The sequence below is a fragment of the Passer montanus genome, unplaced genomic scaffold, assembly GCF_014805655.1.
Source record: "Passer montanus isolate IOZ18808 unplaced genomic scaffold, ASM1480565v1 scaffold1, whole genome shotgun sequence".
NCBI classification, from domain to species: Eukaryota; Metazoa; Chordata; class Aves; order Passeriformes; family Passeridae; genus Passer; species Passer montanus.
Genome location: NW_024356504.1, coordinates 11,698,185 through 11,712,670, shown reverse-complemented (window position 1 = coordinate 11,712,670; position 14,486 = coordinate 11,698,185). Strand labels below are relative to the sequence as shown.

The following is a 14,486-nucleotide window of genomic DNA, read 5'->3' as shown; positions in this document are numbered from 1 at the left end:
TTAACCCTTGATAAAACTTGTGCAGGAAGAGTTACCATGGAAACAAGGTCCAAATCAGGCTAGCATGAACTAAAGGCTGAGATAACACAATCCCATTTTTAGCACTCCAAAACAGAGAAAACATCATGATCACACTAAAGATGGAAAAAATACAATTTCAGGCTACATAATATGCTAGTAGGTCAACAGCTGAAAGTAAAGAATCTGAGGAAGGACAGCATTTACTAAACGTGCCCCTAATAATTGCAAAATAAAATATCAAAATATAACAGTAAGAATTTTGTGAGTCTCTAGCCTGATCAAACTATAGTTCTGAAACCAAAATATGATTTTCGTACAACATGTATTTTTTACCTTTTTGGCACACTGTGGCCAGAAATGCATTTTCCAGCTGTTTGTTCAGAAACTGTCTTTTCTCCTCCAGTTCTGAAAAACTCTGCAGGATCATCTCCAAATATTTATCATTATAGACTGACTATGCTGGATCAAAATAAGGTGCCACTCCCTCCTACATATAAAGGGTTGAAATCAATAGAAAATTACTTTAAAAACCAGCAGTACCTCTAGTAGAACCTACTTTACAACCTCAAAGAGGATATGGGAAGGGCCACAGAAAAGTAACACTGAAGATCTATGACTATGAGGTGTCTGCTGTGGCCATGGGAACACGTAGAGAATCTGAAAAGAGACCAGAGAGGGGCAGTAAGCCACTGGACCAAAAGTGTACTCAGTACTTGGCAAAGGACTCCTACTTGTTTTATCTTCTCCTCAGAGGGACTTCCAATTCCAATGAACCTCACTTCTGCCTAACCCACATATTACCAGGTGCTGTAAAATCCTTGCCAGGGCTAAGGAGCTTGCCTCTTCTTCCCCAGTGGTGCAAGTATTTTTTTTCAAAGACAAAACTGTGGGAAATTATGTTCTTTCAAAAGTAATGCAAATAAATATTTCAAAGAGGATGTTCAGTGTAATTGACTGGGCAAGAACCATAAAAGCCTAGGGGTCTTGGAACTTCACTGACATCTGAGTAGCCTATTTGTAATTCTACAGCAGGCACAACATAAAAGATCACTTCCATCTTGTCTAGGTAGCAGCATATGTTTTCTCATAAGAAATGTGAAGGTTAGTCAGGCAAAGTATCTCTGTCAACAGATTCTTTGTGAAGAGCAGATTGAATATTTCATGGGGACATTTTCCTGACAGATTTGTTGTCAGTCTTGGCTTCCTGCCCTAAAGATGCTTCTTTGATCGAACAGGAATGTCATTGTTCTGGATAGCCACACTCTGGATTAGAGTCTCTTCATTGTGCATTATACCTGCTATGGATATTTAAACTGTTCCCATTTATTATCAGCTACTCTGCTACTCTATAAATTTGTGTTATGCTGCATTTAGGACTGAGGTTTAACTGTGGAGTGTGAAAGACAGGCATAACAGAAACAGTAATTTGTCAGACAAACCATTCAACCATAAAAGTGCAATGGTATTTAAGGAGTTGTGTTTTTCCTACACAGAAATGAAAATCCATGTGTATCAACTTAGCTGTCTTCATTACTGTTGATGTCTCACCAGATCTACTGTCTACAGTTTCTGGTATTTAGTAGTACTGAATAGTGGTGAAAAAGTTTAATGTTTCACCGAATTTTCCTTCATTAGGTTTACTCCCAAAAGCTGCTAATGTAAATGTAAGCACATAAAGTAACACCTAAACTTTTTGCCAGGACAACCTTTTACACATTACCATATGGATCAAAATCAGACTATGGTGAATCTACAGCGTCCTGAAATATTTTAAAATTTAAATTTTTAAAATATTTCAATTCCAGGGAGAAACACCACCTAGCATCAAGTTAAAAAAGTGCTTTGCTGAGGAGATAAAATAATCCACAGACTGGGTTGTCCACACAGTTTAAAACATGGTGTCTCAGAAAATAGATATTAAGAGATAATATACATATATATATATATGCATGCCTCAAAGGTAATAAGGTAGCTTAATGCTAGAACAGCTCTTCACAGAAGGTGTGAAGTCATGGAAGGGTAAAACATATATCTTCTAGTTCTACATAAGCATATAGGGGTTAATGCACAGAGAAGTTTTGCTGCCCAGCTGGATTCTCAAAGGCTGCTCCAGTAACTGCCAACATGGACCCTAATGCACCCAGCATTACCAAGTGAAATACCAGTGAATAATGAGGCAGTGCTGTCTCATGTAAGAAATGAAGTTAATTACCTTTCTCTATTTCACTTTGGAAGGACAATTTCCGTCTTCGTATTTTGCAGTTATCTCCATCCGTATCATTGGTAGTTTGTGATCTTATTACGAGGTCAGACTTGATGAATGAAATATGAAACAAAATGACAGATTAGTCCCATCTAAAGAGGGCAGATTTGCAATAGATGATTGACTGTTAATCATGTTCGAGCTTTAAAAAAGGCAATATTAAAGTCAGTCTGCATCAGCCTCTCCATCACCAGCTAATAAATGGAATTGCCCAAGGCTAACATTAAAAAAGCTTATGCAAATTGAGCAAAACCAACACTGTTGTCACCTAATGGTGAAATAAAATTATACTGATAATAAGTTTACATGGAAATACATGTGTTCATGTGTTATCAACTTCTCTGAACTTGTACAGTTCTGGTTTACATAACCTTAGACAAATTAATGAAAAAAAATTAACCTCTAACAGAGAATGTATACTATTTCAAGAAGTAAAGTGGTAATTGATTGCAATTATATTTATATTTGACTAATGGTAATGATTATAAAGGTTACAGTTTGCAATGATTACAACGGTTATATTTTACAATAAATATAGGCCTGACAAGCATCGGGCACTTTACCTCATTATTTTATCTTTCTAGACCCTCCCTTCCTCTTTATCAGACTTAGATCATTCAGATACTTATTTCTGTACCAGAACACAATGTTGTTTTTTTCTATCCCCCTTGAGAAGATTGCAGTGTTTTTTCCAGTAGGTAAGAGATGTATTTAACTCTTTTTTTTTCTACTTTAAGAAATTTACAAATTACCAAATACAACACCAGTTTTGCTCTTTGTGTACATACCCATGGCACTGGCTTCAACCTATATCCATTCCCTGTGCTAGTGAGGTCTCCCATACCACTCAAGTAAGCAGATTTGCATGTGGGAGAAGGGCAGAGGGGAGCTGGGAAGCGTTTTCATCTTTCTCTGTCCCTTCACTTTAAACCTGGCGAGTAATGTGTTTCAGTGGTGGCCCACTGGTGGAGTAACTGCAGGAAGAAAAAGGTACTTTCATACAAACAAGAGGGCAGGGGCAGAAGTTGATGCAGAAGCACCTATTATTTTGATAACAAATTTAGATCTGAGTGATGTTTTGAAAATGAGAATGAGCTCAATGCTTCTTTTGGGGGATGAGTTTCTGGATTGCAATAGAGAGTGGAAAGAAAGAAAGTGGAATTGCTCGAGAAAAACTGTGATTTTGCAAGCTCAGAAGCATGGCCGAGCCTCTCCTGCCTTCCTTGTCTCTGATCTAAGGAAAAAATAATGATAAAACACTGATGACAATGTAATTGGAAGAAATAATTGCTCAGAGTTAAATCATTAATGTGAAATTATCCTCAAGAAATTTTTCAAATATATGGACATTCAGTTTTAACTTAAATTTATCACTAGACTATACATTCATTGTGTTGTGTTTTATAGGTAATTAATATTTATGACCTTTTCAATGCACACAAAGGCATGACCAAAAAAAAAAAAAAGGTATTTTATTTTCAGAATGATATTTTATTAAAAAATGATCATAATATAAAAAGTTTCTCGTTAGAAATTGTATTTGTTATATTTTTTTTAAAAAATAAGGATCTCCACCTGATTAGAAAAGACGTCTCTATGATTTGCAGCCCAAAACTTAGTGTTCTTTTTCTCCTTTTTTCTTAGAAGGCCTTTGAGGCCAAATTATGTTAGTTCCTTCTCACTGAACCTCTGTTTTTCTTAAAAGGAAGACACAAAATTGCATTATCTCAGAAATAATGAAATGTAAACCTGTCATTCTGTGGCACTGTAGTCCCTGCCTGGTGGCCAGGACTGGGGTACCTACAATCTTCTGGGGAAGCCTTTGGCCTCAGCAGCACAAGCTGGGCAAGAGAATTTCCCCACTCCCCATTTGGCCAAATGTCCCCTTTCTTTCCCAAGTCAGAGTAATCCTGTCAGTCTGAAATTAGGAAACATTTTGACTTTCCTGAATATGTAATTTGTGCAAAAGGGGATATTTAGGACAGTCACTGTGGGAAAAAGAGACCAAGAAATGCCTGCAAATCTGAAGACAGTGAAAGTTGAAAAGTTCCTTTTAAGTTTCTAGTCCCCTAGGAAGTAGAGTGCATGCCAAGATAAGGGAATTAACAGTTCTTATTTGAAAGGCTATTAAATATTTTCTATTGCTAGACATAGAAGGAACCTGGATAATCTGATTTATCCTTATTTTATGGATGTACAATTACATTTAGTGTCAAAAGTACCCCTTATGGTGACCTAGGCTATAGTCATCTAATAAAACCATATTTTCCATGGCTTTAACAAAATCCCCCTGGGTGAAACCTTAATACTATTTAAATATAGAACCAAATCCTGTTAGATTAACATCATCTGAATAATTTCATTTCAGACTTCTACTGAGTTTAACTGACTTCAGTAGAAGCCATCAGGAGAGTATGTTTTTTTAAATATAGGATTTTAGCTTTTCATTTTGTGAACCTTAGTTTTTCAAATGCTATTTTCAAGTTTTGTTACTGTGGGACAGATTTGGCCCAATATGAAGAGAGAAAAATCACTTATTATATGTACCTTTGCAGTTTCATCTCTCAGATTAAAAGTTAGTTCCAGATTGGTGAGGAAGAGGTCAGAAAATTCAGGGTACATATCTAAAACTTCCAGTAGATCTTCTCTCTGGATCTTATGTAAGTCACAGTAAGTTAAAGCTCTCACATCTGCATTTGACTTTCCTGGTTTTGCATAAAGATGTACCATCTCTCCAAAAATATCATTTTTCCCTGCAGAAAGAAAATTAAACAGAGATTATTATTTTATACATGAATAAGCCATTACATTGAATGATGCATTTCTTTATGACAAAGGCATAGAATACTTGGTTTTACATGAAGTGATACAGTCAGATTCCCATCGCACTAAGTAGTATTTATGTCCATTTCTGTGTGTAGGTTTTTCAGAAAGAGGGATTAACTAAAAAGATTTGGCTAATTATTGATAAACTGTTAGGTTTCTGAGTGATCTTTATGCAGAGTAATTTTCCTTTATATAATCTATCCTTTTTTGTAGATTCTTCACAATACTAGGGACTCATTCACTGGAGCCAGCTATAGGCAGATTCCTACCTCATGGATCACACGACAGATGTGGGTTGAGTTTATTTTGGATACAGCTGTGCACACCTGTCTGACCTACCATTTCCTGGGAGAGGGAGGCTCCAGACTGCAGTCGCTGTTGTGGGCAGCTATAGGTGGGAAGAGATATAGTGGCATGGCCCTGCAAATACCGAAATACCTGATTTTCTGCCACAGTGTAAGAGCACAGGGATCTGATGTGCATGATATGATAAACTTGTCCAGTCTGCATCTTTGGCCCAGGAAGAAATTGATGAATCCATAAAATTGTCAGTTTGTCTTGATTGCAAGTGCAATAGAAATAGTACAGAAATGTACATGTTTTTGATGTGAGAGATGAATTCCTTGATGAACCACACTGCTCATAATCAGGACAAGACTCTTACACAGTTAAGTAAAAACCTCACAGTGTTATACTTGCATGCTCCCTACTTTGTCTGTGCCTAAAGCTGGCACAGCTGATGAGCTGCAACAGCATGAGATGATAAATTATCTTGATAACACTATCTAAACCTAGGGAAGGATTGCTTTAGGCACACCTTTGTTCTGCTCACATATCCACCCTGCAAAGTATAAACAGAATAATCAGTCAAAGTATAGCAACATACTGCCCCCAGTCCACATCTTGCTTCAGCTGCTTTTCTGAGTGTAAGCTCCTACAGTGGCCAATTAACAGAAAGACAACATATGAATGATATTGCAGCTGGTATATGTTTCTGTACATTCTTTGCATTCTTATTATCTAATATAAAATTGGAGAAAACTGTAGTCACGTTATGCAAGGTTTTAGTTATTTTGCTTTTCATATTGCTGTAGCTAACCAGCTGCAGATGAGCTCCCAGATGGACTGAGCATTGTCCTGAGCCAACTTTGTTAGGAAAGAAAAAAAGTAACGCATCATGCTATACAAACAAGAATGTGTTAATAAGACATATAGGGAAAACACTGGTGTCATTACTTCTAGATAAAATTAATCTGTTGTTCTCTTCTTTTCCTTTATGCCTAGTGGGCAGAAACAGATATTTCTGAAAATCTCTAGAAGACATTTCGAATGTCCAGAGTAGATTGCTCCCGTTAGCAAATAGAGGAGTCTGTGTGTCTCAATACCTTCATCGCTGTTTAAGAACAGGGTGGCCTTGACTTTTGATTTTGCAGCATAATCAGAACTGCAATAACTGGATACCTTCTTGCCACAACTTGAAGCTTATCTTTCACTTAGGGATTAATGTGACTAAAGATAAATCTTTAGAAATCCAAAGATGTGGGTTCTTTGGTGAATGATTGAATGATTGCAGTAATGTAGATTTTCCTTCTTAAATTATTTGCTTGATTTAAAAAAATAGTAAAAATTTACAAATTTCCTGTTCCAGGAGTAACAATAAATTTTTTTTTTTTTTTTAAATCTGACTCTTTTAATATGCCTTGTACGAGTGTACTTACCAAGAATGGCTACAACAATGTCACTCTTAAGGATTTCAATGGAGCCTCGTGACACAAAATAAAGAGCAGTGAGAACATCTCCACAGTGCACTAAAGTGTCTCCAGGAGGTGCATGTGTTGTCTTAAATTTCATAGCCAAAGCTCGAAGACAGCCTTTACTGGCCCCCCGGAAAGCTTTGCAATTCTGAAGCAAATTTTGGTTGAGGTGCAGACAAATGTCAGCTTGTAAGCATTCTGGAAATCCCTTCAGGACCTGGAAAGACAAGCATAAATATTTCATGCAAATTCTATGGAAGTTCTTAATATAATTTTTGTTTTCTTCCTGGACAAAAAGAAAGAAGTGACCTACAAATAGACGTGGTTCTAAAAGGTGTAGGAGTATTAAAATTCAACAAATTCATAGTGTAATTTATATTGCAAAGCTTTTACAATGTGAGTACTCCTATAAATACTAACCTATATAGTGGTTACAAAATGCGCTATTAAGATTTTTTTACTGCAAGAAATGGTATCAGGGTACATGAATGACTATAATGCAGGAAAATAACAAATAAGAGAGTGAAAGGGAAAGTCTTGCCCAAATTTCACTTATTTGGACTCATATATCTATTTCCTTTTTATCAATTTTCAAAGTACTACATTTATTATAAGAGAGGCTTTTGCTGAAATAACCATGATATTTGTAAAATGAGAGCTATCTGAAGAAGATCAGATATTTTTCAGAGTGAGGGCATTTTATTAGGATTTTTGTGTTAAATACAATCTGCTTGCAAGTGTAGGACTTTGATTTTTATCAGAAAGAAAGAAACATGACCTATTGAAACAAGAATGTTGTGCAGATTTACATAGATAGATGATTTGTTCAGCAAACAACAGGGCTACTTGTTGTGGTCCTTGCTCGTTTTTTACTCAGAACAATAGGAGTTTGCCTGAAGTAGAATCATGGGATTCCTCTTGGGTACCATGGCAACATGTTAATTTTGTTTAGAAGGAAAGGAATATTTACAATATGGTCATTACATGTGAACTTTTCTAAGTTCTGTAGGATAATACACCTTTGATTCTTTTAGAATCTATAAACATTTCTGCTACTGACTTCATGGGAGTACTGTTACTGTGCGTGCTGACACAGCGTGACACATCCCCTTTCTTTGTTATATCCTGTTGTCTGCTGTCAGTGATGTGATTGGGTCATATGCTTTCCCTAGGGACAGCTACAACTGCTGCATATTACTAAAGGCAAAGTATGTACTGATGCCACAAGTCTCCTGAATATGTGAACAGGATGTGCCTCTTTGTTATTAGATCAGTCTATTATTTCATGCTTGTTTATCCTCTGCACTTTTTTATACATGTGTAAACATTTCTGCAGAGAAAAGATATATCCAAAATTCATTCACTTGTTGCTATATTAATTTCTACTTCAGCACAAAAAAATCCTGTACACTCACTCTCATTGTAGAAATTATTCATAACTCATATCCCTTGCTGGTGAAAATGAACACATTTCTGATATGAGGTTTCTGTCTGCACAACCCAAGCTATGTTTTAAAAATGAGACATTAGAACCTTTAACAGAATTAGAACCTTTAACAGAATTGAAATGTTTTTATGATTGCTAATGGAAATCAATGCTGTGAAATAACAAACAGTGTTTTAACACACAGATATAGAAATTTTTTTGAGCCTTATGGCATCACCACGTGAAATTTATACATCATCAGAAAAAGCCAGCATTCAACAACACTAAGCAAAAGAAAATATGATAAATGAAAAGCTTCTGTGTCATCACTCTGTTTTCAGTATCTATCACATCACTAGAAATATCAGTATCCAATTATGCTTTTTAATATAATGTAATTATTTTGAAATAAAAAGGCTGTTGGTTGTAGGAACTTATTTGCTCAATGATATTGAAAAACTGAGAAACAAATACGTTCACCAAACGAAACAGGAGAAGAAGAATTGTGTTTATTTTGAAATTGTTCTTTAGTCATGTGAGTGTAAAAGACCTATTTTGAATTAATTTGTTTTTAGGCATGTATCTGAATACAATTTAGAGGAGCTCCATTTTTTATAAGATGTGAAAAAGGAAATGTATTTTGAATTCAGAAGTACTTACAAGAAAAGTGTATTTGAATTGTTAGGAAGTCATGAGCAGTTAGATTACACTTAGAATAAATAGTTTTAATTTTTCACATCAGCTGTTTATTTGATTTTCTAGGGATTGTATTTTACCATTAAGCAAAACCCATGCAGACAATGTGTGTTGGTTTATATTTCTGAAGATACTTTGGATATTCCCTTATAGAAACAATTATTTTTACAATTAATTTATATTTGTCATGAAATTGTTCTAAAATCATTGCATATCAGTTGATAGTTATGTCAAAGACATCTGAAATATACCAGCCTCTTTTCGAGCATCTGTGACTAAAAAGTCCCTGCTCCATGGAGCTTACACTCTAAAGTAGTTTTATACATCAGAGAGGAAAGACATCTACTCTTTAATATCACAGTTTTAAAGTGCCTAAAAGGAAGACTAAATAACATTGGTTTCCAATGGAGATGATTCCATTAATACAAGCTTAGAAATTCAAGAAAGAAGCTGATTGGAAGATAAATTTATTAAAACAATGGCAAAACCTACATTACCAAAAAGAGCTTACCATATTGCACACACTCTGTGTAGTGAGATGTTTAATCTAAGTCCAGTAGGTGACATAATACAGAACTTGACGTTTCCAGACTAAGTTTTATGCTGTGCAGTACAGACATTTTGTCAACCCAAACTCTCAAATATTTGTTACATTCATTCTCGTATTCTGAATTCATTACTGAAATTTTATTGAAAAAAATGTTATACTGTGAGAATCAACATCAACATCAAATTTGTACACACTCTGCCTATACCAAATATTAGAAAATCATCCATGCAGTCTTCAGAAGAAAAAAAATTAAAAATTCTAAAATTAGAACTGCTGTTTAATAATATTATTATAAATGAAAAACACAAAATTAATTAATCATTTAAATACTGATTTGAGTTTCAATTGTTTCATTCTTTCCTAACACATTTCTATTGTTATACACAATATCTCCTCAGTTATGATTCCACAGGGCCCTGGTGAGAAAAATCTTGGATTCTCATTGTTAGAATCATATTTGGAATCAGAACTCATGCGCAATTCAAGAAATACACACAGATATTTTTAAAAATATGTGTATAAGACATAAAATCAGCTTTAGCCTTCCCCCTTTGATGAAGAAAAAGTAAAGGAAGATCAGTTTAGATGCTGTGACCACAGGCTCCAGTTGTCTGTCGTTGATAGTTAACATATCCAAGTTCAGTTATCTCTTCCTGTTTGGAATAAAACTTACTCCATGTCAAATAACGCTGATTTATCTAGGTGGCATGCTTACAGAGGAGGATAACACCATCTAGAGAGATGTAGAACATTTTACATACAATAAGTGATTGTTTCAGGAGGATAGTAAGGACATGATTCATACTGCCTTGAAGAATGCGATCCTTATATGGGGAGAAGGAGTCCAGCTTCATTAGTTTCTTTTCTCAGGATGACAGCAAGGTATCACATATTTATCAGGCACATTTGTGACAACAGGTTTGGACACATCTCTGTGCCTTAATCTCAGGCAACAAGCAACTATTTGGAACAAAGATAACCTTGGGTTTTTTGCATTAATTATAAAATTCATGACAATTTTTAGACTTTTAATCCTCAGTTCTGGAACAGGTATTGACATATGACTCACAGAAAATATTTAGAAAAATATTTAACCTGAAGCAAACCAGGATATTAGCTACAATAATTTTCATTAAACATGGAAATACCTCATTCCATACCAACAAAATCACAGAATGATTGAGGTTGGAAATGATCTTGTTGGAAAGATCATCTGGTCCATCCTCTCTGCTGAAGGAGGTCTACCTAGAGCTGGTAGCCAGGGTGATGCCAGGATGACTTTGAAATACGCCCAAGGACAGAGATGCCACCATCTCTCTGGACAACTTCTACCAGTGCTTAGTTATCCTCAGAGCAAAAATGTGTTTACTGGTCTTTGGTCAAAGTTTCAGTATGTGACCATTACCTCTGGTCCTGTCACTGGGCACCACTGAAATTAAACTCGTTCCACATTTTTTACACTGTCCCTTCAGGTATTTGTTCACATTGATGTGATCCACTGTGAGCCTTCATTTCTCCCATGTGGCTGAGCAGTCCCAGTTCTAGCATGGAACTAGAACTATTCCCTTTCCTAGGATGAGAGATTCTTCAGTGCTTGTAGCCTTAGAATCAAAGATACTCATTTAATTCTGCATATAATCTTCTGTTGCGCATTTTCTCTGCTGAAATATAGGTGGGATCATTAAATACCAAATAGCAGTTGAAGAGAGCACAAGAGGGCTCTTGTGTGTTGTGCTGTGTTTGGGATATGTTGAAACTAGTGACTAAAGCTTTCTTGTCCTAGAACCAGTCAGACTTGTTTATGAGTGGCAGGTGCCCAGCATATAGAGGGAAAGATGAAGGGATACTCCCAAGTTCATCTGAGAATTTCAGATGGCATAAACTGGAAGAGTATTCTGGTCCTCCACTCTGTCTGATTATTCCTGCCTTGTCATGACCTCTCCTTGTGAAATGGTTTGAGAAACTGATCCATAACAAAAATTAACACAGCAAAAAATTTGAGCAGCTGAAAGTACAAAGAGGCAGGAGTAAATTCATTTTATGTCATGACCACACGTACTTAATATCTATTTCATTCTCACCTTCAGAAGTGAGATCTCAGGCTATGTTGACATTGGCAACACTAAACGCTGAATAAAGTTCTCAAAATATTTGAATAATAAAATTTGAACTTTATATTAAAACCTGTTATTTTCATTAACCTTTTGTCTTAGTTTGTTCAGAAAAAATTAGTGAAATTAATTAATATTAATTCATATATTGGATGAAATAACCTGTGTACTTAATTTTCATCTTTTTGCCAGCCTCCTAATTTTAAGGCTGACCTGATACTCTCTAGCTGCACAAATTGCACTGCTTAGATTTTGAATTAGGATCTCTGTCCCCCACTAGCTGTTTCCTCTGATGGAGAACAGTGTGGGATTTAGTTCCATCACAAACATTTGACTCTTGTAATTGAATAACATTATCTAGACTAAACATTTCTGTAATTCAGCAATTTTATCTCTAGAAAGAATTTAGAATTTACTATTCAATATTCCTGTGATAATTAATTACAGAAATTAGTTATTTCTGTAAGTAGAAGGTTGAAACATTTCCAAGTATTTTCAGCATTTAGAAAAGAAAGAACAGGGTCACAGCTGGCAATCATACTGCTCCAGAAGCTCTTGGGCTCCACATAGAAAAAAAATATTTCTGAAAAATCGCTTCTTTGTACAGAATGATTTTTTAAACATACTGCTCCAGAAGCTCTTGGGCTCCACATAGAAAAAAGAATATTTCTGAAAAATCCCTCTTTTGTACGGAATGATTTTTTAAGAAATGTTCAGTATGTTTCCTTTCAACAGTTTAGAGAGAGAAGCAGTATGTGATAATGAGCTAATTCACCTTTCAATGAGATTGAAGCCTGACAACCTTATCAAGAATAGGACCTTTTGTTTTCTGTCATAGCCACAACACAGATGTGTGACATCTGAAATGTCACACATTTATGCTGAAATTAGTGAAGCTGCAGTGGACCATTCTTCTACAGTCCTCTTACAGTTTCTGAGTACATCTGAAAAGTGATCTCTGTGATATGATACATTGCTGAACAAGGCAGATGGAAAATTATTTCAGTTTCTTCAACTGATTCCCTTACTAACAGAAAAGTTTTAAGTCTGTAGAAGTTGAATATTGACCAGATTTGTATATTTCAAAAAATACAATAGTTGAAACATTAATTGCTCTTGTTTTTGAGATTTTATACCACCAAATACGATGCACTGAGAAACTGATAAAGGATCATTTAGAAATAGATAGACATCCTTGAAAGTATTTTTTATGAGGTCTTATTTTCTATAGCTCAACTCAATAGAGGCGATCACATTTTTAAAATTGCCTTTTTTAGAAAATAAAAGAACAAGTTTATGGCTACTCATAAGGTACTTTGTGGCTGGTCTGTATGTCGTGATTTCTGTTCTAACATATAGGCAAATAGCAGTACCAAGTTCCAACACGATTACATATTCCCTTGGTTTAAGAATTTACTCCTAGGTTTTGTTCCAAACACATCTAATTTGCTTTGGTCTTTTGATAGTGCAAAGAATTTCTCCTTGCTGTTTTAGAAAGCCTAATTTACTTCTCTAATCCTCTGCTTCAAATATATTAAGGCACTGGTTCTATTGTTAAAACAGGTTGTGTTGTAAGAAGTGATCACAGTGGGAGGAAAAGCAAGAATGAAAAAATGTAGTGACGTCGACCAGGTGTCAGTGGCCAATTTCTTACAAAAGAAGCCTGTTCAAGGCAATGGTGAACCTGGTTTTATTTGCCACTATAGAATTGCTGGTTCAAGGTAGGTGTGTGTCCTACTGTACTTGTATGATCACAGTGGCCAACACAATAATCACAACGGTAAAATGAACCATTTACTTGGATGCTTGCAGGAGAAATCATTCATTCATAAAAATTCTGACTTGCTCTCCCCTTTCATGCTATAGGACAAAACCCAAACCAAAAGACATCTGTCCCACACCCAAAATTTTAATAAATATTTGCACTGGGCTAAATGCTTTTCAGCTTTTCCCACTTAGTTACTTCAAACTCTTTTAAAATGTAAAATAAATCAATAAAGCTATTCAGATGCACAGAAGATCCATGGAAAGGGTGGGACAGGATTTAAAAAAATTCATGCATAACTTAAAAAAAATCTCAAACACTAAATAACTAATCTTTTTAGGGTAAGCATCATAGGCATGCTATTATCAGTGCTGGACTGATAACATAGGAATGAAAGAGGAAAAAGAAGGCAAAAAGAATTTAGGAAAACCAGAACAGGATAATTAAAAATATTACAAGAATTGGAATCTTAGGGACTGGTGACATCTTTCATGAAACAATATGCAATGTAAACATATTTTCTGTAATTTGACTTTGCCAGTGTATATCATAGGGACATGATTTAAATTATGCTTATTCTATAGACTCAAGATTTTTTATCCAGATTAAAATAAATCCCAAATCCTGTTTATCCAGTCCATGCATAATTATGCGGAACTGTTTTTAACCAAAATACATTATGTAATGAAATATAATCAAAAATATGTAGAAATGGGGCAGAAGGAGAAAATGAACAAATAAACAAGGCCTCAACATATTTCATTTGTAGGTCTTTAAAGCTAATTTTAACTTTAACAATTTCAAATAAGCATACAGTATTATCTTCTGGTTTGCAATCTAAGGTGTAGAACTTTGTTTAAAATTCAAGTTTAGTAAGTTTAGTCTTAGTGCACAATTACTCCTGAGATTAAAAGGGTTTCTGTTTAATGTCCTTTTTTCATATTTTATTTTCCACTTTACCTGGATTCTTAAATATATTACTGAGGATAATTTAAAGCATCTTTTGAAATATAATCTCCATGTTATTTTATATATATATATATATATAAATATATATATATATAAGTATGTGTG

General features: G+C 35.0%; 1 protein-coding gene across 3 annotated transcripts in view; it reads right to left on the bottom strand.

The window, feature by feature from the left end:
• Positions 1 to 14,486, bottom strand: part of KCNH7 (potassium voltage-gated channel subfamily H member 7) — a 207,960-nt gene that overhangs the window by 16,875 nt on the left and 176,599 nt on the right. For all 3 annotated transcript variants that reach the window (XM_039702380.1, XM_039702390.1, XM_039702399.1), the window contains 3 exons: positions 6,829 to 7,081; positions 4,832 to 5,037; positions 2,234 to 2,333 (listed from right to left, as the gene is read on the bottom strand). In XM_039702380.1, coding sequence (XP_039558314.1) covers positions 2,234 to 2,333; positions 4,832 to 5,037; positions 6,829 to 7,081 — 559 coding nt within the window. The remainder of the gene's footprint in view (positions 1 to 2,233; positions 2,334 to 4,831; positions 5,038 to 6,828; positions 7,082 to 14,486) is intronic.